We start from the raw sequence: 26,847 nt of genomic DNA, 5'->3' as shown, positions 1-26,847 counted from the left end.
CTGTCAGATAACTGCTCCTTCACCCCAATCCCACTGCCACCCTCTGTTACCCTCCCTTCCTTTGAGGTGCACTCTGTGCGCATCTACTCCACCTCCAACTGGCTGCCATTTACCGCCCCCCAGGGCCAGCCACCACCTTCTTTGACCACTTCACCACCTGGCTACTTCATTTCCTTTCTGCGGACATCCCCACTATCATCATGGGCGATTTCAACATCTCCATTGACACTTCCCTCTCAGCTGCCACTAAACTTCTATCTCTCACTTCCTCCTTTGGCCTCACTCAGTGGTCTTCTGCAGCCACTCACAAAGATGGTCACACACTGGACCTCATCTTCACCCGCCTCTGCTCCCTATCTAACCTCTCTAACTCACCTCTTCCACTCTCTGACCACAACCTTCTCACATTCTCATCTCTCTCCACTCCATGTCTACAATCCCCACCCCACAAACTTTCACACCCTCGCAGAAATCTTAAATATCTTGACCTACATTCATTCTCTGAATCCCTCCTCCCTCTCACAGACATAAGTTCCATACACAATGCGGATGACGCTGCCGCTCTATATAACACCACAATAGCTGTAGCTTTGGAATCTACTGCCCCACTTACACATACCAAAGCTCGCAAAATCAACAGACAGCCCTGGCACACCAGCCTGACCAAAGAACTGAGGCGAGCTTCCAGGGCTGCTGAGCGCAGATGGAAAAGATCCCACTCCAACGAGCACTTAATTGCATTCAAACAGTCCCTCACTACTTTCAAGACCACACTCGCCACAGCTAAACAAACCTACTTCTCATCTCTCATATCCTCCCTATCTCACAACACTAAACAGTTATTCAACACCTTCAATTCTCTCCTCCGTCCCCCAGCACCTCCTCCCTCCCCACTTATCTCCGCTGAAGACTTTGCCTCATTTTTCAAGCAGAAGATTGATAGCATCAGAGACAGTTTTGGTCAACAACCCCCAGAGCCCTTCCTCCTGACTTCCCAGCCCTCCACCTCCAAAACCAACTTCTCCACCATTACAGAAGATCAACTCTCCACTCTGCTCTCAAGATCGCATCTCACCACCTGTGCACTTGACCCGCTCCCATCCCACCTCATCCCAAACCTCACCACAGTCGTCATCCCAACCCTAACCCATCTCTTCAACCTATCACTAACAACTGGTGTTTTCACCTCAAGCTTTAAACATGCCTCCATCACACCTATCCTCAAAAAGCCCTCTCTTGACCCATCCTCTGTATCTAGCTATCGCCCTATATCACTTCTCCCCTATGCCTCAAAACTACTGGAACAACACGTCTACCTTGAACTGTCCTCCCATCTGTCTTCTTGCTCCCTCTTTGACCGCTTACAATCTGGCTTCCAGTCACACCATTCCACTGAAACTGCCCTAACTAAGGTCACCAACGACCTCTTAACCACCAAGAGCAAGCGACACTACTCTGTCCTCCTCCTCCTCGACCTGTCGGCTGCCTTTGACACAGGGGACCATTCCCTATTATTACAGACCCTCTCATCCCTTGGCATCACAGATATGGCCCTATCCTGGATCTCATCATACCTAACAGACCGGACGTTCAGCGTCTCCCACTCACACACCACCTCCTCACCTCGCCCCCTATCTGTCAGAGTCCCGCAAGGTTCAGTCCTTGGGCCCCTGCTCTTCTCCATTTACACCTTTGGCCTGGGACAGCTCATAGAATCTCATGGCTTTCAGTATCACCTCTATGCTGATGACACACAGATCTACATCTCTGGACCAGATATCACCTCCCTACTAACCAGAATCCCTCAATGTCTGTCCACTATTTCATCCTTCTTCTTTGATAGATTTCTGAAACTTAACATGGACAAAACAGAATTCATCATCTTTCCCCCAGCTCACGCGACCCCCCCCCCCAACGAACCTAACCATTACAGTAAATGGCTGCCCACTCTCCCCAGTCCCACAAGCTCGCTGCCTCGGGGTAATCCTTGACGATGATCTCTCCTTCAAACCACATATCCAACCCCTTTCCACTTCCTGCCGACTTCAACTCAAAAATATTTCACGAATCCGTTCATTCCTCAACCAAGAATCTGCAAAAACCCTAGTCCATGCCCTCATCATCTCTCGCCTTGACTACTACTGCAACCTCCTGCTCTGTGGCCTCCCCTCTAACACTCTTGCATCCCTCCAATCTATTCTAAACTCTGCTGCCCGACTAATCCACCTGTCCCCCCGCTATTCCCCGGCCTCTCCCCTCTGTCAATCCCTTCACTGGCTCTCCATTGCCCAGAGACTCCAGTACAAAACCCTAACCGTGACGTACAAAGCCATCCACAACCTGTCTCCTCCATACATCTGTGACCTCGTCTCCCGGTACTTACCTACACGCAACCTCCGATCCTCACAAGATCTCCTTCTCTACTCCCCTCTTATCTCCTCTTCCCACAATCGTATACAAGATTTCTCTTGCGTATCACCCCTGCTCTGGAACCCTCTACCACAGCACATCAGACTCTCGCCTACCATCGAAATCTTCAAAAAGAACCTGAAAACCCTCCTGTTTCGACAAGCCTACAACCTGCAGTATCCACCGATCGACCAAACCGCTGCATGACCAGCTCTATGCTCACCTACTGTATTCTCACCCATCCCTTGTAGATTGTGAGCCTTCGCGGGCAGGGTCCTCACTCCTCCTGTACCAGTTATGACTTGTATTGTTTAAGATTATTGTACTTGTTTTTATTATGTATACCCCTCCTCACATGTAAAGCGCCATGGAATAAATGGCGCTATAACAATAAATAATAATAATAATTAGTAGATGTCAAGAACACGAAATACTGTAAAATAATAAGTCTCATATGTTTCCCTTATTATCTCCAGTAATTGTATTATTACACAGGATTCTTATGATGTTACATCGGCTCATCTTCTCATTCAGGTCTCTACAATATCGGATCCTCTCAGTAAAGATCTTCTGCAAAAGAGAATTGTCCTGATTTACCCATCAAAGATGGATATGGACAGAGACAAGATGGCGGAGAGGATATTACACCTCACCCTAGAGATCCTCTTCCGGCTTACTGGAGAGGTGAGAGATTCTGATGACGTCACATTACATCATTCTTATCTATGGGAATAACAGATGGACAGAACTGTAGAGGTGAGGACTCTTGAAATGTCTGTAGTGAGATTTATTAATGTGTCTCTCCATTACTAGGATTACACAGTGGTGAAGAAGACCTCTAGTGATCGCTGTCAGGTCCCTGTGTCTGAGGGAAGGGCAAGACCCCTGAGCCCAATAACGGGGCCTCCATCTCACCTCCTGATACATGAGGACATCAATGACCAGAAGATCCTAGAACTCCTCTACAAGATGATTGAGCTGCTGACTGGAGAGGTGACACTGCTGGGAATGCTGGGACATTATACAGTAACACTATGAAGGGATCGGGGGATGACGGTATTATTGTATGTGTCAGGTTCCTATAAGGTGTCAGAATGTCGCTGTCTATTTCTCCATGGAGGAGTGGGAGTATTTAGAAGGACGCAGAGATCTGTACAAGAACGTCATAATGGAGGTTCCCCAGCCCCTCACATCTCCAGGTAATAGACAGGACTAAATACACACAGCCTATAATTATCTGTATGTAAAGAACGAATTCACTCCCTGTATGTGTTTCCTCCAGATCTATCCAGTAAGAGGACAACACCAGAGAGATGTCCCCGTCCTCTTCTTCCACAGGACTGTAACCAAGAAGATCCCAATGCTCCTCAGGATCATCAGGTAGATGGAGAGAAGGTGTCAGGAGATCTCCCCTATGATGTGTAGACGCCGGTGAAGGTCTTGTGCTCAGTCTTGTTTTATCCACCAGTATTACCGTATATACTCGAGTATAAGCCGAGATTTTCAGCCCAAATTTTTGGGCTGAAAGTGCCCCTCTCGGCTTATACTCGAGTCATGATCGGTGGTGGGGTTGGCGGGTGAGGACTGTCATATACTCACCTAGTTCCGGCGTTCCTGTCGCTCCCCCTGCCCGTCCCACGGTCTCCGGGTACCGCAGCTCTTCCCCTGAGCGGTCACGTGGGACCGCTCATTAGAGAAATGAATATGGACTCCACTACCATAGGGGCGGAGCCGCCTATTAATTTCTCTAATGAAGCGGTAACGGTGACCGCTGATAGAGGAAGATGCTGCGGCACCGAAGACCAGCTGTCCGGGGGAAGGAGCGGGACGCCGGGAGCAGGTAAGTATGTCATATTTACCTTCCCTCGTTCCACACGCCGGGCGCCGCCCCATCTTCCCGGCGTCTCTCCGCACTGACTGTGCAGGTCAGAGGGCGCGATGACGCATATAGTGTGCGCGCCGCCCTCTGCCTGATCAGTCAGTGCAGAGAGACGCCGGGACGGGACGCTGAGGAGCTGCAAGCAAGAGAGGTGAGTATGTGTTTTTTTTTTTTTATTGCAGCAGCAGCAATGGCACAGATTTATGTGGAGTATCTATGGGGCAACGGTGCAGAGCACTATATGGCACAGATATGGGGCAATAATGAACGGTGCAGAGCACTATATATATGGCACAGCTATGGGGCAATGCTGCAGAGCAGTACATATATGGCACAGCTATGGGGCAACGGTGCAGAGCAGTATATATATGGCAGAGCTATGGGGCAACGGTGCAGAGCACTATATGGCACAGCTATGGGGCAACGGTGCAGAGCACTATATATATGGCACAGCTATGGGGCAATGGTGCAGAGCACTATATGGCACAGCTATGGGGCAACGGTGCAGAGCAGTATATATATGGCAGAGCTATGGGGCAACGGTGCAGAGCATTATATATATGGCACAGCTATGGGGCAACGGTGCAGAGCACTATATGGCACAGCTATGGGGCAATAATGAACGGTGCAGAGCACTCTATATATGGCACAGCTATGGGGCAATGGTGCAGAGCACTATATGGCACAGCTATGGGGCAACGGTGCAGAGCAGTATATATATGGCACAGCTATGGGGCAACGGTGCAGAGCACTATATGGCACAGCTATGGGGCAACGGTGCAGAGCACTATATATATGGCACAGCTATGGGGCAATGGTGCAGAGCATTATATATATGGCACAGCTATGGGGCAACGGTGCAGAGCATTGTATATATGGCACAGCTATGGGGCAATGGTGCAGAGCATTATATATATGGCACAGCTATGGGGCAATGGTGCAGAGCATTATATATATGGCACAGCTATGGGGCAACGGTGCAGAGCACTATATATATGGCACAGCTATCTATGGGGCAACGGTGCAGAGCATTGTATATATGGCACAGCTTTATGTGGAGCATCTATGGGGCCATAATGAACGGTATGGAGTATCTATTTTTAATTTTGAAATTCACCGGTACCTGCTGCATTTTCCACCCTAGGCTTATACTCGAGTCAATAAGTTTTCCCAGTTTTTTGTCGCAAAATTAGGGGGGTCGGCTTATACACGGGTCGGCTTATACTCGAGTATATACGGTATATGTTTTATACTTGTGTAATGATAACGGTGGAGATGGCAGGATTAGAGCTGATCATAGATGGGACTTCTCCTTCTGTCGGTGACTTTTACAATATTTGTTTCAGGGTGAAGATCTGACCCATATTAATACTACAGAGACATATGTGAGGGGGGATGAGTGGTGTAAAGAGGAGATTCCTGCATATGACTACCCAGGTGAGTAGTGACCACTAAATGCAGAGAAGTCACAGATTCTTCTCAGTCTCCGGCTGTGGCTGCTTTATCAGTGGTGTAGTCCGGCCGTATTACCATGATCACCATTTTCCCTCTAGACCACAACATTCTCCTCCACCCAAAACTGTTCTAATGACTTTGGTAATTGAAAGCCCTTTTCTATAGAACTTACAACCTGGAGGATCCATCTACCCTCTAGTATTTTTTTTTATTCATTCTTAGTTTTACACTGTGTCCCACTATGGGACAATCATTTTGTGCTGGCTGATCGCTTCTATACACTGACCTGAGAGACTTTCCCGATCATCACTGCGCATGACATCGGGTCTCCATGGCAGCGATCGGGATCACGCATCATGCCACGGGGTCTCCAATTCAAAGTCAGAGGGGCTGTCAGCCCCTGTAGTGAGGGATTTGTGACCTGTCATAAGCCAATGCAGATGAATATGTAATCAGAGCACCACATAAAGCCCCGCCCCAGAGCACCACAAAGCCCCCGCCCACAGCTCCGCCCCAGAGGACGAGAATCTCATTAACTGAAAACTACAAATACAGATTAAACAACAACCACAAGACGGATTTCATCACCAGGTATCAGTGTAATCAGTATAACGGCACCGACCTGACAGTGTCTGGAGTCACTGAGCACAATCCTGCTGACAGGTTCCCTTTAAGACATCTCCGCTCTGCACTATTATACACAGTTCTCTTTAAATGTGTAATATTTCTTCTTGAAACTCATCTGACAGAAAATATTGGAGCTTCCGATAGTTTAGATTGTGAAGTCACCGAGCCCCGTGCTCTAATTACCCCAGAGAGGTTTCACCACTAGCTCCTCATTTATTACTGACTAGATGGTGGCCCGATTCTAACGTATCGGGTATTCTAGAATATGTATGTATGTATGTATGTATATAACAGCCACATAGTATATAGCACAGGCCACGTAGTATATAGGAGCCATGTAGTATATAGCAGACAAGTACTACGTGGCCTGTGCTATATACTATGTGGTTGCTATATACATACATACATATTCTAGAATACGCGATGCATTAATACAGGCCACGCAGTATATAACACAGCCCACGTACTATATAACACAGCCCACGCAGTATATAGCAGCCACGCAGTATATAACACAGGCGATGTAATATATAGCACAGCCCACGCAGTATATAACACAGCCCACGCAGTATATAACACTGCCCATGTAGTATATAGCACATCCCCCGCAGTATATAACACAGCCCACGCAGTATATAACACTGCCCATGTAGTATATAGCACATCACCCGCAGTATATAACACAGCCCACGCAGTATATAACACAGCCCACGCAGTATATAACACTGCCCATGTAGTATATAGCACATCCCCCGCAGTATATAACACAGCCCACGCAGTATATAACACTGCCCATGTAGTATATAGCACATCACCCGCAGTATATAACACAGCCCACGCAGTATATAACACAGCCCACGCAGTATATAACACTGCCCATGTAGTATATAGCACATCCCCCGCAGTATTTAGCAGTGTGGGCACCATATCCCTGTAAAAAAAATAATTAAAATAAAAAATAGTTATCCCGAGATCTCAATTCTTCCGTTATCTACAATTAAGATCAGCTTTCCAATCGCACATGCGGAATATGGGTACAGGTCGAGCTATTTCATCTTTGCCCTTAATAGGAATTCTCAATTCGCAAGGTCCTGAAGGACTTATTTCCTCTTTATATACCTATCTGCTATCCATAGGAGTGGGGTCTACTATAAACTCTATTAAAGGGAAGTGGGAGGGACTTCTTCCTGATGTACTGGGAGAAGAATGGGAAGATATTCTGCAATCTCCATCTAAAGTCTCCCCATCAATTAATAATAGGATGACCCAGTTATATATTATATACCAATCCTATCTGACCCCGACTCGTCTTTTTAAAATGGGTCGCCTCCACTCATCAGATTGTTTGAGATGTCACTCACGTGATGCAGATTTCATTCATATGATTTGGAAGTGTCCTGTTATTCTTCATTATTGGAAAGAGGTGACGACATTATTAACATCTTTATTGTCGATCCCTGTCCCACTTGAGCCACTGACCTGCCTATTTGGGGTGTGGGATGCGGAAACCTGGGACCATTATGCTGGGATTTTTCTGCGAGAGACACTTTTTATGGCACGGAAGGTGTTGGCCTTATGGTGGATGGGTGGTTCTTGGCCATTTCTTAGAGCTTGGGTTGATTTGGTGAACTCGATTATCCCGTATGAACGAACACTATATCAGAATAGAGGATGTCCAGGCAAATTTGAAAAAATCTGGGGTAGATGGAACTCGTCTTATCATACTCTATAGTCTACAATAATTTAATATTTATGCAAGAAGCTGGGTTTATGGTTTCGGGGACATTGCTTAAAGGGTGAAATTTCTGTGGAATTTTCTTTTTGGCGGCGCACTATTAGTAGTTAATGTAGTTAATGTTATACAATAGGAGATTTATAAGGCACTAGTGATTGACATGCGCCATTTGTTATTCTTGCAATATTTTAGAGGTGGCGATGCATTGCAATTATCTGTACTTCATGTTATAATTGATAATAATGAACACGAGTACAAATGTTTTAATCAGATATGTAACCACTTATATGTAAAATAAAGTGTCATGCACTAAAATGAACATAAATCATCCAAAAAAGAAACTGTGCAAAAAAAGACAATGTATAAAATTATTTTATTAAAGAATTATAACATATAAAAAAACTAATTTGATCAAATATAGCTGATATACATAAGCACAATGTAATAGTAAAATTTGATGCCAACCAATAAACATAAAAAATGATACACCCCCCCGGAAGAAGGCAGGCGCCGAAACGCGCGTAGGGTATCGTGCACATGTAGGTATTATGAGGCACCTTATTTATTGAATCTATTGATTATATCCTCCCTGGTATGTTTATATGTTATATGGATTTTAGTTGTCCAGCACTTCCTGCACTTTAATGCTTCACTCAGCACTTTTTTAGTGGCATTATATCTCTATGGGCTTATGTGCAATTAGTTGTGCAATATAGGCCTGGTTGAATTTTTTGGGCACATTTTTTTGGGCACTTTATTTAGCACATTGCACTTTGATGTATTGCAATTGATTGTGCATTTATTTTTATTTTATTTTAATATATAGGCTTGTGCAATATAGGCCTAGTTAGCACTTTATTTAGCACATTGCACCTTGATTTTTGCAAAAAAAAAAAAATTTCTATATATATATATTTTTTTTCTTGCCTTTTGCACAATTAATTAATATATTTTTGCAATTTTTTTGCACTATTTTATTTTTGTGTAATTTTGTGAGGTTTCTTTAGTGGGAAAAGTACTGGCATGTACCATATCATTGTGGAGGTTTATTAATGTTTTTTATGTTTATTGGTTGGCATCAAGTTTTACTATTACATTGTGCTTATGTATATCAGCCATATTTGATCAAATTAGTTTTTTTATATGTTATAATTCTTTAATAAAATAATTTTATACATTGTCTTTTTTTGCACAGTTTCTTTTTTGGATGATTTATATATACAAGTACAAATGTGTGTATTGTATGATTTATTCTGAAATTAATAAACAAATTTAAAAAAAAACAAAACAAAAAAAAATAGTGATATACTCACCCGCCGGGATCCACCAAAGCTCTGGCGATGCGTGCGCGGCTGCCGCCATCTTCTCGCGAGACGCTAAGTCTTCTGGGTAATTTCGCAATGCATCTCTGGGAACGGAAGATGGCGGCAGGTGCGAGCACATCGTCGGACGACGAAAGGTGAGAATAGCAGGTTTTTATTATTTTTAACATTACATCTTTTTACTATTGATGCTGCATAGGCAGCATCAATAGTAAAGAAGTTGGGGACACACAGGGTTAATAGCAGCGGTAACGGAGTGCATTACCCACTGCATAACGCGGTCCGTTACCGCTGGCATTAACCCTGTGTGAGCGGTGACTGGAGGGGAGTATGCGGGCGCCGGGCACTGACTGCAGGGGAGTAGGGAGGGACTAATCGGACTGTGCCCGTCGCTGATTGGTCGCGGCAGCCATGACAGGCAGCTGGCGAGACCAATCAGCAACGCGGGATTTCCGTGACGGAAGTTGCAGACAGAAAGACGGACGTACCCCTTAGACAATTATATATAGATGGAGACTGTTCAGTTTGAGCATTTCAGTAGATGTTATTGTCTATAGTCAGTTTTTGATTACAGTAGTGTCCAGAATACTCTGATTTATCCTCTTCCCGCAGCCAGTTTTGTGTTCTTAATCAGGCCCCATTTTTACAATCTGACGTGTGTCACTTTATGTGGTGATAACTTTGGAATTATTCACAAAGGATAATAAAAAACAAATGGATCTTACAAATTATTTTCCAGCTCCTCACAATACCCTACATACGATTGTACACTACTCTCTGGGCACACGGCAGTGTTCAGAAGGGAAGGAGCGCCATTTACCAGTTTGAATGCAGATCTAGCTGGAATAGTTTGCATATTAGTAAAAAAAGGAACAGCACAAATCCTTTACTTATCTTCGGGTGCAAAGCCCTCCAACAGCCTGTCCACTGGTTGTCCTTAGTCCATATAATTCAAAAAAGCAGGCAGCACTCCATATTCTCTTAAGTGATATGCAGGATTTATTTAGACCCACATGTCTGGGCAACGTTTTGGCTTCAAATGAGCCTTTCTCAAGGCTTGAGAAAGGCTCATTTGAAGCCGAAACGTTGCCTAGACATGTGGGTCTGAATAAATCCTGCATATCTTTTCAGATAATATGGAGTGCTGCCTGCTTTTTTGAATTATATGGAATAGTTTGCAGACACAATGTATTGGGAGCACTGTTCGTGGTCAGCTGGCAGCTTAAAAGATCTCCACCATGAACATGCTTGGCACTGTCTTCTCTGCTTTCCATATCCCAAGGATTGCCTTGCTCATCGCCCTTTAACACCATTACATGGATCTGGACTTACACTTGGACCCCTAGACTTGGACCATGGTGTTACCTGCTATTCTGTGGTATTAGATGGCAAGAAGAATAGTCAGGTAGCTGGGTCAGAACCAGAAGGACAGAATACAGAATCAGAAGACACAAGAGTAGTCAGTAAACGGGCCACGGTCACAACAGTAAACAAATACTCAAGCCGCAAGCTGACGACAGGGGACTGAACCAGAGGAGAACAACACTGTTTCTGGCAGATTCCGGCCATGTGCTTTGAGCTTTAGTAGGGTGTGGTACTTTCCAATTGGCTGAAGTAGGGAGCAGATTACTCCAGCTGGACAGCTGGAACAGATCCCAGATGAGATTGGACACACCATATGCAGAAGCCATAATATGACTAAATGACAGAAAACCAGAATAGTTGAAATCCTCACAAAGTGATTCCATTTTATAAATTAATTCACTGAGGGTTATAATCTATTCACACGTGGTCAAAATTGTTGGTGCCCCTCGTTTAATAACAGAAAAACCCACAATGGTCACAGAAATAACTTGAATCTGACAAAAGTAATAATAAATCAAAAATCTATGAAAATGAGCAAATGAAAGTCAGAAATTGCTTTTCATCCATGCTTCCACAGAATTAAAAAAAAAATAAAACTCATGAAATAGGCCTGGACAGAAATGATGGTACCCCTGAAAATAATGTGACAAAAGGGACATGTTAAATCGCGGTGTGTTCACTAACTAGCATCACAGGTGTCTACAATCTTGAAATCAGTGAGTGGCCTGTATATAGGGCTACAGATCCTCACTGTGCTGTTTGGTGACATGGTGTGTATCATGCTCAACATGGACCAGAGGAAGCGAAGGAAAGTGTCTCAGGAGATTAGAAAGAAAATTATAGACAAACATGTTAAAGGTAAAAGTTATAAGACCATCTCCAAGCAGCTTGATGTTCCTGTGACTACAGTTGCACGTATTATTCAGAAATCAGGAGGAAAACTGATGACAAACCAAAGAGACGGATAATACGAATGGTAACAAAAGAGACCAGAAAAGCTTCTAAACAGAATAAAGGTGAAATTCAAGCTCAAGAGCATCAGTGTTAGATCGCACCATCCGTCGTTATATGAGCCAAAGTGGACTTCATGGGAGACGACCAAGGAGGACACCATTGTTGAAAAAAATCATAAAAAAGCCAGACTGGAATTTGCCAAACTGCATGTTGACAAGCTACAAAGCTCCTGGGAGAATGTCCTATGGACAGATGAGACAAAAATTGATCTTTTTGGCAAGGCACATCAGCTCTATGTTCACACACAAAAAAATTAAGCATATCAAGAAAAGAACACTGTCCCTACTGTGAAACATGGAGGAGGCTCTGTTATGTTCTGGGGCTGCTTTGCTCCATCTGGCACAGTGTGTCTAGAATCTGCAGGGTACAATGAAATCTCAAGACTATTAAGGGATTCTAGAGAGAAATGTGCTGCCCAGTGTCAGAAAGCTCGGTCTCAGTCGCAGGTCATGGGTCTTGCAACAGGATAATGACTTAAAACACACAACTAAAATCACCCAAGAATGGCTAAGAGGGAAACATTGGACTATTCTGAAGTGGCCTTCTATGAGCCGTGACCTAAATCCTATTGAGCATCTTTGGAAAGAGCTGAAGAGCCGTCTGGAAAAGGCAACCTTCAGATACGAGACAACTGGAGCAGTTTGCTCTTGAGGAGTGGCCAAAATACCTATCGAGAGGTGCAGAAGTCTCATTGACAGTAACAGGAATCGTTTGATTGCAGTGATTGCCGCAAACGGTTGTGCAGCAAAATATTAACCCTTTCACGCCAGAACCTGTTTTTGCCTTTGTGACTGGGTCACTTTTTTCCAATTCTGACCAGTGTCAATTTATGAGGTCATAACTCTAAAATGCTTCAATGAATCCTGGTAATTCTGAGATTGTTTTCTTGTGACATATTATACTTTATGATAGTGGTAAAATTTCTCTGATATAACGTGTTTATTTGTTAAAAAATTGGAAATTTAGTAAAAATTTTAAAAATATCGCAAATTTTCAAAATTAAAATTTTTATGCCCTTAAATCAGAGAGTCATATCACACAAAATAGCGTAACCGGGTTTGTGAGACAACATCCGGCATTATTGTAAATGGCCGGTATGTGTCGCAGAGTAAGATACTCTGCACTGTAAGCCTGAAGTAAGGTTGTTCTGGGACCTTTAGTTCCACAAGTATTGGGGTAGCTTTAAAGGGAGACTTGAAGGGTTAGTTGGAGAGCTGGGCAGGTCTGACTAACCACACACACCTCCCATCTATGGGAGTGGTTACAAGTATGTAATGTGACCAGGGTGTGGGTCACATGGTTATGAGTGTATGGACCTGAATGGTTCTTAGCTGTAATATCCTGTGAGAGGAAAGGCCTGGCTGTTGGGAGGTCCTGTGTGTGGACCGGATCCCTGAAAACACGAGGTGAGGCCATGATCCTGAGTGGCCTTTGTATTGGGAGGTCCTGTGTGTGGACTGGATCCCTTTAGAGCACGAGGATAGGCCACGGATCTGCAGAGCCGATGATCGCTACTGTGTTGGGGAAGCTACCGTCCTTCGGTGGGACTGGAGCTGATTGATGTGTGTGCAGCGCCCCAGAGTCCTGGTTATTGCAGTACTGACGCTCCGCCACTAAGGGAAGTGATGGTACGTCTGATGGCACTTAAGGAGTTCACCTGACCAGGTATCACAGACACCAATACACTTCATAGTCTGGCCTCCAGGGGGAGCAAAGAGTACTATGTATTAGGCCACTCCTCACAATCTGGTAAAACTGGGGGTTGGATAGGAAGTTAGTGAGAAGCTGACTGGGTTGGAACCAGGCAACATCCTGTGGCAGAGGGTGCTGCGGGGAAAGATTCAGGGGGGTCCCTGTCAGGGGTGGGATCCTGACAGAGGCCTAGCGAACAAGACAGAGCGTTAAGGAACCGCGCCTGCACGACATTGCGGCGGTATCTCAAGAAAGGACAAGAAGCGAGGTTTATTGTGGAGAGTGAGAAACGAGATCACAGCAAAAAGGAGATAACACCAGTAGGAGTCGTGCCGTAAGATCAAGGCAACATCCTACTGAGACGCGTAGCCGGTGCCCGGAACGCCGAGGAAGTATTGGGCTCCAAGCATTATGTCACGATTCACACCGTGACTGTCACCAATTGTCAAGATCCCTTAGTCGCTGCCCACAATATGTCACGGATTGGGGTGACTTTAGACCGACAGACGGCTCTCACATGTGCAGGGGGGTTATCCTAGTTATCCCTCCACTGCCACAATGTGATGAAAACACACACCCGAGGCTATTGACCTCTTAGTTTACAGCAGGGGCTTATTTTAGGTATCCCACTGCTCTTCAATATACCATGAACTGCAGGGATTTGTGTATCCCGCTTACAGTTCCACTTAAACCTTGCAGCTCTCTGGCGCCCCCCTTTCTGTCAGGTCAGATTAGGTACTGCACCTAGGGTGATTATTCGCCAGAAAGGCTGCCTGCTATGTACTGGCTATTGGGCGCGCTGCAGCGACGCGATAACTACTCCCGCTCAGGCAGGAACAATAATTATCAAGCCGCAGTCGCTACAGTGACCCCCAAAAGCCTGCACACGGTCGCTGCCACCAGCTCCAATTGAACGGGTCTGGAGCTAACCCCAAAACAGTAGCGTAATTCCCTTCAGAGACAGGGTACGGATTAGGGCAGGAAGAACGAACTAGTATTAAATATTATACCCCATAAATGATTTTTAGGCAGTGTTTATAAAATATTTTACAAAGATGTTACAAATGAGACAATTGCAAATATGTACAAGGTAATTATGAAAATAAAAGGATTAAAGGAAGAAAAGATAACTCACATGTTCTTAGTTCATATCAGTTCAGGCAAACACCATGCTAGGGGGAGGGGCTCCCAAAAATCCCAATGCATGAGGTACAGCTCTTCAGGTCAGACCCACATGTTCTTCCAGCAACAGACTCACTGCTGGAGTCCGGCCAAAACAGTTATAGCTTAACCTGGTGACATCACCAAAAAGGCTGGCTATCCCAGTCCCTCCTCTCTCTGCATTCTGACTAAGTATAAGCTAAATCTTTCTAAGACTTGTAATTCCGCTGCTGAACATATCATCATCGCACCATACCCCTCATTCATCTCGTATTATCGCTGGCATTCTAGTGAGATCAAATATGTCCTATTTGGGATGTATATTTACAGAGAAATCCCTACTTCTTCACCTGATGGAGTTAAAAGCTCATGTTTAGAGTGATGGGTAGCTCCTTCGATGGAGATTACAAATATATGTTTTCGTGGTCTTAACTTAAACGATTTGCCTAATATCTTCCAAAAACAGAACAAAAGACTTTCATATTCTGGAAGGTTCTAATCTAGTAAAAGCTGGGCACTTTCCACCACAGGAAATACTGGTCGTAAATACCTTTCGTCAATAAAACTCCCCTCTCACATACATTGGCAAGGCAGCTCTTGGCTGAGTGAAAGGGAAGGGGGGTTTTTAACCCACAGCTTGCTAGCAACAGAACTAAACTTATATGATATTTCATACCATATCGTGACACATTACTTCAAACCAACGGCAGGACAGTTAATTATAGGTTGGCTGTCTCACCTAAATCACCTAAGCAGACATAGGGGGCAACTGTTGGAGAGGGGCGTCACTAGGGTCCCGGAAGAACTCCAGGCCTACCCGTCATACGGGTGCGTCCTAGCCATATCATCTGGGGGACGGAGAAAAACATCAGAACAGATATGAGTTGTGAGAAAGAACATCAGAAACAGACACAACAGTTGTGAGGACTATCCCGTGGTGCTCAGCAGGGAAGTACTACAACACACAGGCGCTAGAAGGTAGGCACAGATTTCCACCTGCAAAGGGAACTCTAGAGGTGCCTTTGGACCGGCCGGTCTCAGCCAGCCCTGTTAACAGTACTCTGGACTGAGGATCTTGAAGCCCTCAGTAAAGAGTTAAAGAGACTGCAACCCTGTGTCCCCGTTATTCACCGCGACCTACACCATGCACCATCATCACACCTTTCATTGGACGCCCCGTAGCAGGGTCACGGACCGGGTCTAGCCACCGTGTCAACCCCAGAACTGAGACAGAGAGGCCCGGTACCGAGTACCCCGCGGCCCTGCATCTGGGGGCGCTCCATGTGCTTGCCAGGCAAGTTGGTGATCCCCGTAAGGCAGCTTCTCTGGAGGTCAGAACCCGTGTGCTGCCAGCCGGTGAAACCTGCAGCGCTGTCAAGCAGGTAACTCAGACTGTGTTTATGGGATACCTCTGAGAATAAGAGGCATCCGGGAACCTGTGTGGCCAACACCAACAGGTAAAGGAAAGAACCGCGGTCGGTGAGAGACTGTGTTTAGGCTGTAGAGCCTGCGGGCTGGACATGGCACAGCCTGTGTGCCCACAGGCCTGAGAGAGCAGAGCTCTACTATGGACATTGATGATTCGTCTGTCTGATGTAAGACTGTTTGCCTTTTGTTCATATTTCTATGGTTTATGGAGACAATAAACCACAAACTGTTTTAAGTGAAAGATCGTTCCTGCGTGCCTGAATATCGCAGCCAAGCGAGTGTCCCCCAAACCTGTTGGTGATCGCTGCATCACAGAAGCTATAACGGTTAAAAGTTGACCAGCGATTTCTTATTTTTACAAAAAAGTTTACAATACCTTTTTTTAGGGACCACATAACATTTGAGGTGAGTTTTTTGGGGGGTCAATAGGATAGAAAATACCCAAAAGTGGCACAATTATAAAAACTGCACCCCTCAAGGGGCTCAAAACCACATTCAAGAAGTTTATTAACCCTTCAGGTGCTTCACAGGAATGAATGAAACGTGGAGGGAAAAAATAAACATTTACTTTTCTTTCACACAAATTTTCCATTAGACCTAATTTTTTTTACTTTCACAAGAGAAAATGGACTATACATTTTGGTTTGCAATTTCTCCTGAGCATGCCGATACCCTGTATGTGGGGGAAATCTACTGTTTGGGTGCAAGGCAGGGCTTGGAAGGGAAGGAGCGCCATTTAACCTTTTGAATGAAAAATATGTTGAAATAATTAGCGGTTGCCATGTCCCGTTTGGAGAGCCCCTGATGTGCCTAAACAGTGGAAAACCCCCACAATTGATACCATTTTGGAAACTAGACCCCTTAGAGAACTTATCTGGATGGTATTGGACACATTGAACCCGCAGGGGCTTCACAGAAGTTTATAATGTAGAGCCGTGGAAATAATAAAAAAAAAAACATTTTTCACAAATGATTTTAGCTCCATATTTTGCATTTTCATAAGGGTTACAGGAGAAATTGCTCCATACAATTTGCTGTGCAATTTCTCCTGAGCACGCCGATACCCCATATGTGGTGGAATACTACTGTTTGTGCGCATGGCAGAGCTTGGAAGGGAAGGCGCGCCATATTAGAGAGCAGATTTTGCAGGAATTGTTTGTGGATGACATGTCACGTAGTCAGAGCCCCTGACATGTCTAAACAGTGGAAACCCCCAACAAGTGACCCCATTTTGGAAACTAGACCCCTTAGGGAACTTATCTAGATGTGTAGTGGGCACTTTGAAAACTCAAGTCCTTCACAGAAGTTAATTACGTAGAGCCGTGAAAATACAAAATCATATTTTTTCTACAAAAAATTATCTTTTCTCCCTCAATTTGTTTTCCAAAGGGTAGAGAAATTGGACCCCAAAAGTTGTTGAGCAATTTGTTCTGAGTATGCTGACACCCCACATATGGGGGTAAACCACTGTTTGTGTGCATGGCAGAGCTCAGAAGGGAAAGAGCACCATATTGGAGACCAGATTTTGCTGGAATTGTTTGTGGGTGACATGTCACATTGTCAGAGCCCCTGAGGTGCCAGAACAGCATAAGCCCCCAAAAGTGACTGCATTTTACAAAATACTTCCCTGAATGAATTCTTCTAGTGGTGCAGTGAGCATACTGACACCACAGCTGTTCCATAGAAAATTATACCATTGGGCAGTGAAGAAAAAATAATAACATTTTTACCACTGAAATGTTGTTTAACCCCAGATTTTACATTAGAAAATAGGTATTGAATTCCCAGAGGAGTGTCATTTCCAAAATGGGGTCACTTCAGGGGGGATTCTGCTGTTATGGCACTTTGGAGACCCGCTAAGTGCCAGAACAACAGAATCCCCTTGAAGTGACCCCATTTTGGAAATGACACCCCTCTGGGAATTCATCTATGGATATAGTGACCATTTTCACAACATGGATGATTTCCAGAAACACGTAGTGGAAATTTTAGAGCAAAAATGTCATTGTAGTGCCCAATATATTGTGCCCAGCTTGTCTCTCTGGAGACATCCCCCCACCTACCCCCGGAAATTGTTAAGTCAGCTCTACTCAGATGGGTCTGTCACTAAATAAACCAAATGCTTGAATGTCAAAACAGTTTAAAAACGTGGTTCTGTGTGGAAGATTATAAATCAGTCATGGAGGCATAAGGCTGGCAATGATGGGCATTGTGGGCAATAATAGCGGGTATCATGCCTCATTCCTCTCTTGGAACATACGCGACATCTTCTCTGGAGGTTCTTTCTTGTTTCAGTTGCTGGAATGAGTGCAATAAAATGTCGCTCAGTGAGTCTTCTGAGATCTTCAGATTCTAAAGGATTGGCGGGGACAACATTTTCAAAAACAAGAATTTCAATGAGGTACCAAGAGGTTGCAGTCCAATAAGCTTTATTGCAAAATCTTCATTAAGAGCATGGACAACCGACAATAGAAAAATGGCATAAATAGCAGGGGTCCCAGACACGGGTTTACGCATTTCAGGGACAAATATCCCCCTTAGTCATAACCTAGTGTTATACCAGTGAGTCAGGGTTTATATAAAACGCCCATCACATGGTTCAGTTATTTCACACCCACAACATTAAAACTCTTTTACCAGTACAAAAATACAAACTTAAACCCAACAATATGCTGCTGTCATTATATGCAGTCAAGAGGTCGGTGAACAATATTAATAACACAATATTCTATCTGTGTGCTTATTTACACCGGTGGGACGGGCGGTCTCCATCATCGGGATCCAATGGGTTTCTCGGCTAAGAAGTTTTTGTTGCCAAGCTCCGCCCCTTCTCGGCTTGCTGACCCTTTCCATTCCGTAAAACTGGAAACCGCTCAGATCACCACCGTGCACCTGATAAAATGTTTGGATACATTAGAGGGATTAGGTCTCTGGTCACTGATCCCTGAGATGTTCACTGAGGCTGCCGGAGTTCTCGTTGTGCAGCCGATATAGGAGAGATCACAGATACTGCAGGTAACCATGTATGTGACACATGTACTACTGCAAGTCATAAAGTCACCAATAACCATTGTTTCAGGCCTCACTTTCTTAATAAATTGCTTGGTATTTCCTGTATATTTACATAATAAAAGTAGCATCAGTTTTTTGGACTTATTGATCTCGGTGGATCAGTGACCAGAGACCTAATCCCTCCATTGTATCCAAAAATGTTATCACGTACACGGTGGTGATTTGAGTGGTTTCCAGTTTTTCGGAATGAAAAGGGTCAGCAAGCCCAGAAGGGGCGAAGCTTGGCCACAAAAACTTCTAATATTGTTCACTGACCTCTTGACTGTGAAATAACTGAACCATGTGATGGGGCGTTTTTTTGTTATTTTTTTGCTATATAAACCCTGACTCACTGGTATAAGGCTATGTGCACATGTTGCAGAAATGTCGCAGCATTTCTGCAACTCCCTGCCGCGGGTAACATGCATGTGGAGTTCGCATGCGTTTTCCCACAAAACACATTTTTAGCTTGCAGAATGCTAGAGTTTTCCAAGCGATTTGAAGAATCGCTTGGAAAAGTGATTGACAGGTTGGTCACACAAGCAGAGTGCTTGACAGCTGTAACCAACTTTTTACTATTGATGCTATCTATACAGCATCAATAGTAAGAGATAGAATGTTAAAAATAATGAAAAAAATGGCTATTCTCACCTTCCAATGGCCACCGATCTCTTCAGCGACGCTCCTGGTACGTTCCGTTCTCAGGGATGCTTTGTGCGAAGGACCAATGTGACGTCACGGTCACGTGACCGCGACGTCATCCCGGGTCCTTCGTGCAATGCATTCCTGGGAACAGAAGGTGCTGCGTGCACCGCTAAGAGGCAGGAGGACTCCGGGGGCCATCAGAAGGTAAGTATATCCCTATTTTTTATTTTAATTCTTTTTTTTTTACCGCTATGCGATTCCGCAGCTGGAATAAATGCAGCATAGGCACAGCAACTGCGGAATCCCATAGGATTGCATGGGAATGCGGTTTAAAGCGGTTTTATGCTTTTCCGCTGCGGCAAAAAAACAGCAGAAACGCATAAAAAACGCAATGTGGGCACACAGCCTAACACTAGGTTATGACTAAGGGGCATATTTGGCACTGAAACGCATAAACCGGTGTCTGGGACCCCTGCTATTTATGCCATTTTTCTATTGTCGGTTGTCCATGCTTTTAATGAAGATTTTACAGTAAAGCTTATTGGACTTCAACCTCTTGGTGCTGGATTTTTTACTACTTGTTGGATTTTCCTGGGATGGCAGCCATGCAAAGAATGGACAGATGAGCTGAAAAAATACTTTTTTTATTTACTTAAGAATTTCAATGACCTTTTCCTGATAATCAAGGAAAGTATCTGCATTTCTGGCTTTTTTGTATAACCCAAAAGATTTATATGTGGCCACCTGAAACAAATAAATGACTAACTTTTTATACCAGGTATATGATTTTCTTGATACCTGGTATGGCTGTAGAACCTGATCTGCAAGGTCCGCACCCCCCATATATTTGTTGTAGTCAATGACAGACACAGGTTTTCGAGTAGTGGATCCCTGTTGGTCTGCAGTGGACCTTGTGGCATCTGTGTGGAAAGAGTTCAGGATAAAAACATCTTTTTTATCCTTATACTTAAGGTCACACGGTTCTCAATTGCGTAAAGCCCCTGACTGCCCCTTTCAGAACTTTTCATTGACCAATGATTGTGGAAACCCCTGACGGTTTTTGCGAATGGTCCCACAAGCCCCCATGTTATGTTCAACCAGACTTTTAAATAGGGGTATGCTGGTGTAGTAGTTGTCAACATACAGATTGTAGCCTTTTTGTAAAAATGGAGTTATCAGCTCCCAAACGGTTTTTCCACATGTCCCCAGATAAGTAGGGCATCCTGGTGGGTTTAGTTGGCTATCCTTCCCCTCATAAATGTGAAAAGCTGATGTGTATCCGGTTGAACTCTCCCACATTTTATAGAGCTTTATTCCGCACCTTGCCCTCTTAGAAGGAATAAATTGCTTGAGGTGCAGTCTTCCTTTGAATTTTACAAGGGACTCATCAATGGAAATGTGTTCTGTTGAGGTTTAAAGCTTTAAGAACTTTTCTGTCAAGTCTTCGATGATGGATCTGATTTTGAATAGTCTGTCATGTTCTGGGGCATTTCTGGGCAGGCATTGACTATTGTCTTTAAAATGGAAAAATCTCATGAGCATTTCATAGCGGGTCCTAGGAAGAATGGCAGAAAACATTGGGGTCGCTTGAACAAGGCGGTTGGACCAATAGGACCGAATGGATCGTATTTAAGTCCTAAAATTTTTTTCATTTCTAGGACATAAGTTGGTGTTCATAAATTTGACCTAGCATGATAGGATTGTGGATTCTGGCTGATGAATTGGGACGCATATAAATTTGTTTGTAGGTCAATATGCTCTAGCAAGCTATCTGTCAGAAACAAATTAATTGGTCCAAAATTTTCCACCTCCACATTTATACCAGGAATGGCAATAAAATTAGGTATGAATGGAGTAGCCGAATCCGAAGCCTTCCATCTGGGAAATGCTACATCAAGAGGCAAAGCCCCTTGGACATTGGTGTGCGCCAATTCACGAGCACTAGGGACAGCGCTAGTACTGGGCATTGTTCCCTGAGTTGGAGACATTTCTCCAGAAGCGCTATTTGTCCTTCTTGTTGTACTGGTCCTTGTGTGTGAGGATGGACCAGATTCACTGCTCATTTCTGAGCTATCACTGTCGCTGCTACTAAAGCCCGCAAAATCCACATCGCCATCTGGCACTGCACTTTCTTCGCTGTCAGAACATAAAAGTGCATAAGCCTCCTCTTCACTATAATACTGACGGGCCATTTAATAATTTTTTATTATTTTTTTCCGTAAATAGAAAACTCTGATGTGACTGACGTGACCAAATTATTGGGGAGACAATTGAGAAAAGCCTAATTCTTTAGCTTAACCCTAACTTTAGAATAAATCCTAACCCTAACTTTACCCTAACAGTAACCATAACTTTAGCCCTAACACTAACCCTATCCTGCCTTATCTGTTTTTTTACTTTATAACAAGATCGCTGACTGACACAGCTGTTGCCAGCAGCACTTGTAACAATCTTTCTCCTCTAATCTCTCACTGACAGGAGATCTGAGGAGAAACAGCTTTTTTATGAGGCAGACCGCCCCGGAGAGTTCGTTGCTACAACTAACTGTCCAAGTAATTTGTCCGGTGTGATGCTGACGTCATCAGGACATGAACCAATCAGGTCTCGATGAGGTTGGGGGTCACAGTAAACATTGTGCACCGGAATCCCCTCGTTATAAGTTACGTGGGGGTCCCGATGAGCACAAAACCACTGACCATAGACAAACTTTGGCGCTGCACAAAGCCCTGCTAGCACCAATGTTTATCTACCATTGGCAGTCACGAAGCGGTTAAGTTAATGGTACCATCATTTCTGTCCAGGCCTATTTCATGAGTTGTACTTTTTTTTTAAATTCTGTGGAAGCATGGTTGAAAAGCAATGTCTTCTTTTGTTCATTTTCATAGATTTTTGATTTATTACTTTTGTCAGATTCAAGTTATTTCTGTGACCATTGTGGGGTTTTCTGTCATTAAACGAGGGGTACCAACAATTTAGACCACGTGTGTAGGAGGAATGAATATTTTGACTCCACAGCCACTTTCTGGAAATTAGTATGAAGTGGATATTGGTGAAAATTACACATTTGCCATTTTATTACCCAGCACATAATGCTCAGATTGTGCTCCAGGAGACACACACAGCAAATTAAGTGGATTCTTCTCACTATAATATTGCTAAACACAGGGATCCTAAATGTTGTTTGAGCACACTGCAAGACTCAGAAGTGACAGCGGATTTTTCTGGATTGGTTTATAGAAACGCTGTTGCTTTTCGACAGCCTTTGAGTCACTAATAGTGTGGGAACCTCTGTTTTTCCATTAACAGATGATGGATCTGAGTGGGGAACTTGTTTTTGTGACATGAGAATTGGTATTATTTTCGCCTACATAACATTGATTGGTTTCTTTTTATTCGATATTTGGGAGACAGAATGAACAAACAGTTGAACACCACACACTACTTGCTAATCCAACAAGGTTTTCTATTAAACTGTGAACTGTCATTGTCTTGGTAAATAATTAAAGTTTTTTACATAGCTTGCCATTTTTATGGACAGTTTAAGTAGAAATGTTCAGAAATATAAAACTCAAGGATATTTTATTTAAAAAAGTGTTTTTTATCTTAGCAGATGACTGTACCAGGAGATCAGAGGGACAGCTGACATCTTCAATTTTTAAATCTGATGATCTTGAGATCCTACAAGATACAACTGAAGTGATTGCTGTTACTCCAGATATATCATCATCCATTCAAAGCAAAGATCTGTCATATGATGCTATGAATCAGGTCTCATCTTCTGATTCATTACTGACTACTAAGGAAAATCAAAGTCACAAAAGAGGCATTAAAAAACAAACTGCTCCTAAAGCAAAGAAGTCATTTTCATGTTCACAATGTGGGAAATGTTTTAACAAGATATGGCATCTTGTTAGACACCAAATAACTCACACAGGGGAGAAGCCTTTTTCATGTTCAGAATGTGGGAAATGTTTTGCACGTAAATCACCACTTGTTACTCACCATAGAACTCACACAGGGGAGAAGCCTTTTTCCTGTTCAGAATGTGGGAAATGTTTTACCCTCAAAGAGAATCTTGTTAGACACCATAGGACTCACACAGGTGAGAAGCCTTTTTCATGTTCAGAATGTGGGAAATTTTTTACCTGCAAAGGGAATCTTGATGAACACCAAAGAACCCACACAGGAGAGAAGCCTTTTTCATGTTCAGAATGTGGGAAATATTTTACCCACAAAGGGAATCTTGTTAGTCACCAGAGAACTCACACTGGGGAAAAGCCTTTTTCATGTTCAGAATGTGGGAAATGTTTTAAATGGAAAATAGATCTTGATAGCCATCAAAGAACTCACACAGGGGAAAATCCTTTTTCCTGTTCAGAATGTGGAAAATGTTTTAACCACAAAAGGAATCTTGTTAGTCACCAGAGAACTCACACAGGGGAGAAGCCTTTTTCCTGTTCAGAATGTAGGAAATGTTTTAACCAGAAATGGCATCTTGTTAGTCACCAGAGAGCTCACACAGGGGAGAAGCCTTTTTCCTGCTCAGAATGTGGGAAATGTTTTAAATGGAAATCAACTGTTAATAAACATCAGAGATGTCACATGGGGGAGAAGCCTTTTTTATGTTCATAATGTTGGAATAGTTTTAACCAAAATAGAATCTTCTGAAATGGGTTGTCTATTGTCATTCCTAATGTTTGCTGACAAAAGGATAAAACTAAACTTTATTAATTCCAAATGTAAAACTATACCCATTATTCACCCCCTGAAGGTTAGTCAGTAGGTGACTAATAGAAAAAACATGTACCCCACATTTCATTATATAGGATGAGGTGACGTATACACACTGACTCTCCAAGCCTCTCATTTCTTTGGGTTTCATCGTCCTCACCAAAGGCGACTCATCAGGAGACTATTTAATATTGGCCTATATTCAAGCGAGACTAGACAAAACAAAAACTAAAGTCATATATCATGTTATCCGAAACCTCAAACTATATACTTCGTAAGTTTATAAGCCACTCCAGTGTCAGGAACAGATAGTATGTGAAAATACAGTATAATTCTTGTGTTTTTCTCCTATAGGGACTGCCCTAGTTTGGTATTGTAACAGCTGTTAATTAGTAGTGTAGACAAATTGTCCTAGGCTAAACTCCGTTTTCAGATGGCCCAATATGTACCACTCAGGGAAAACTTACCTGCTCCAAAGATCAATAGCAGCTTCTAACTAATGGCCATGCTGTGGTCTGTCAAGGAATGAGTGCAATATCGTTATAAAGACTAGGGCTGTGTGCAACCATAATGTCTGGAAGATTTGTGCCATTATTTAGTATGAATATGGAGATTATCTCTGGAAGTTAAGTGTTCCCTGAGCGGTATATATTGTATTTTTTATATTTCTATATTTAATGCTTGTTCAGCACTTATGGTAGACATAACACATAATTATTTTTATTATTATTTATTATTATTCATTACTTTTGTTTTGTTCGCTGCTCTTCCTGGTATTCTTTCTTAAAAAAATGTTATATTTCTCTATTACTTCAATGGTGGTATCTCCGGTTAAGGATTCTATCATAGTTCTTAATATCATCATAAACTATATATATTGACTTGATTTGCTGAAATTGCAGTGCGATCAGTCTGTCGCTCTCGCCTGTGCGCGTGCGCGCCTCTCGCTGGGTTGCTAGGCATCGCTGTTGGCGTCATCCTTGGACAGCATGGATATGGATTCATTCACGTGTGTGGGTGGTCCAATCACGGCAGTGCCCTCTGATGACGCCGATGGTGATGTGGGCGCCCTGGCGATCAGCGACGCATGCGCCGTACAAAGCGGTGGCACTATGACACAGCGATTGTATTGTATTCTCATTGGTCAACTCCAGTAATTAACACGTACCTGGACCTGATGTTGCCTCTCCCCCCGGAAGAAGGCACACGCAGCCGAAACGCGCGTACGGGCCGTGGCACCATCAGACCAAAAGGTAACTATTACCAATTCATATGCACCATAACTATGCCATCCTCTTATTAACCCATGTGTGACTTTCATATAGTTTCTCTGTCCTTTATGGCATTGCGTATTAATTGTTCACACGGTGTATCTATTCTTTGGCGGAACGGTTCACATTTTTTGGATATAACCTTCCTCTGGTCTGTGGTGCCTTTCTCATTTGGTACTGCTCACCATCTGTTGATACTGTTTATGATTTTAATTGTTATTATTCAATAAAATTACTTCTTCATATTCTAGTACTGTTGTGCAAAAGTTTCTTTTATAGGGTAATATATACAGGAGGAAATGACACAGGTATATACTGTATACAGGGGAGATGACATACAGGTATATACTATATACAGGAGGAAATGACACAGGTACATACTATATACAGGAGGAGATGACACACAGGTATATACAGGGGAGATGACACAGGTATATACTATATACAGGAGGAAATGACACACGTATACACTATATACAGGGGAGATGACACACAGGTATATACAGAGGAGCGGACACACAGGTATATACTATATACAGGAGGAAATGACACACAGGTATATACTATATACAGGAGGAGATGACATACAGGTATACATTGTCTGCAGAATTATTAGGCAAGTTGTATTTTAGAGGATTATTTTTTTATTGATCAACAACTACTGTATAAACTCAAGTATAAGCTGAGATTTTCAGCCCAAAAAAATGGTCTGAAAGTGCCCCTCTCGGCTTATACTCGAGTCATGGTTGGGTGAGGGGGAGCGATGACTGTCAAATACTCACCTGATCCCGGCGCTCCTGACGCGGTCCCTGCATGTCCCATGGTCTTCGGGCGCGGCAGCTTCTTCCCCTGTTCAGCGGTCACTGGTACCGCTCATTAAAGTAATGAATATGGACTCCACTCCCTTAGGGGTGGAGCCGCATATTCATTACTGTAATGAGCGGTACCATGTGACCGATCACTACAGGAAGAAGCTGCTGCGCCCGGAGACTGTGGGACATGCAGGGACCACATCAGGAGCACCGGGAGCAGGGAGCAGCCCCATCTTCTGTGTCCTCTGCA

The 26,847-nt window shown here is 43.5% G+C and overlaps 1 protein-coding gene across 1 annotated transcript in view; it reads left to right on the top strand.

The window, feature by feature from the left end:
* The window catches only part of LOC143766842 (uncharacterized), a 36,200-nt gene extending 10,165 nt beyond the window's left edge, over positions 1 to 26,035 (top strand). The window contains exons 2-7 of the mRNA XM_077254827.1: positions 2,944 to 3,093; positions 3,223 to 3,402; positions 3,485 to 3,608; positions 3,692 to 3,789; positions 5,635 to 5,725; positions 23,394 to 26,035. Of these exons, the coding sequence (XP_077110942.1) occupies positions 2,944 to 3,093; positions 3,223 to 3,402; positions 3,485 to 3,608; positions 3,692 to 3,789; positions 5,635 to 5,725; positions 23,394 to 24,415 (1,665 nt within the window). The 3' untranslated portion in view covers positions 24,416 to 26,035. The remainder of the gene's footprint in view (positions 1 to 2,943; positions 3,094 to 3,222; positions 3,403 to 3,484; positions 3,609 to 3,691; positions 3,790 to 5,634; positions 5,726 to 23,393) is intronic.
* The last annotated feature ends 812 nt before the right edge of the window (positions 26,036 to 26,847 follow it).

This window comes from Ranitomeya variabilis, chromosome 4 (genome assembly GCF_051348905.1).
Source record: "Ranitomeya variabilis isolate aRanVar5 chromosome 4, aRanVar5.hap1, whole genome shotgun sequence".
Lineage (NCBI taxonomy): Eukaryota > Metazoa > Chordata > Amphibia > Anura > Dendrobatidae > Ranitomeya > Ranitomeya variabilis.
The sequence above is the reverse complement of the archived record's forward strand: the minus strand, read 5'-3'. Positions and strand labels throughout refer to the sequence as shown.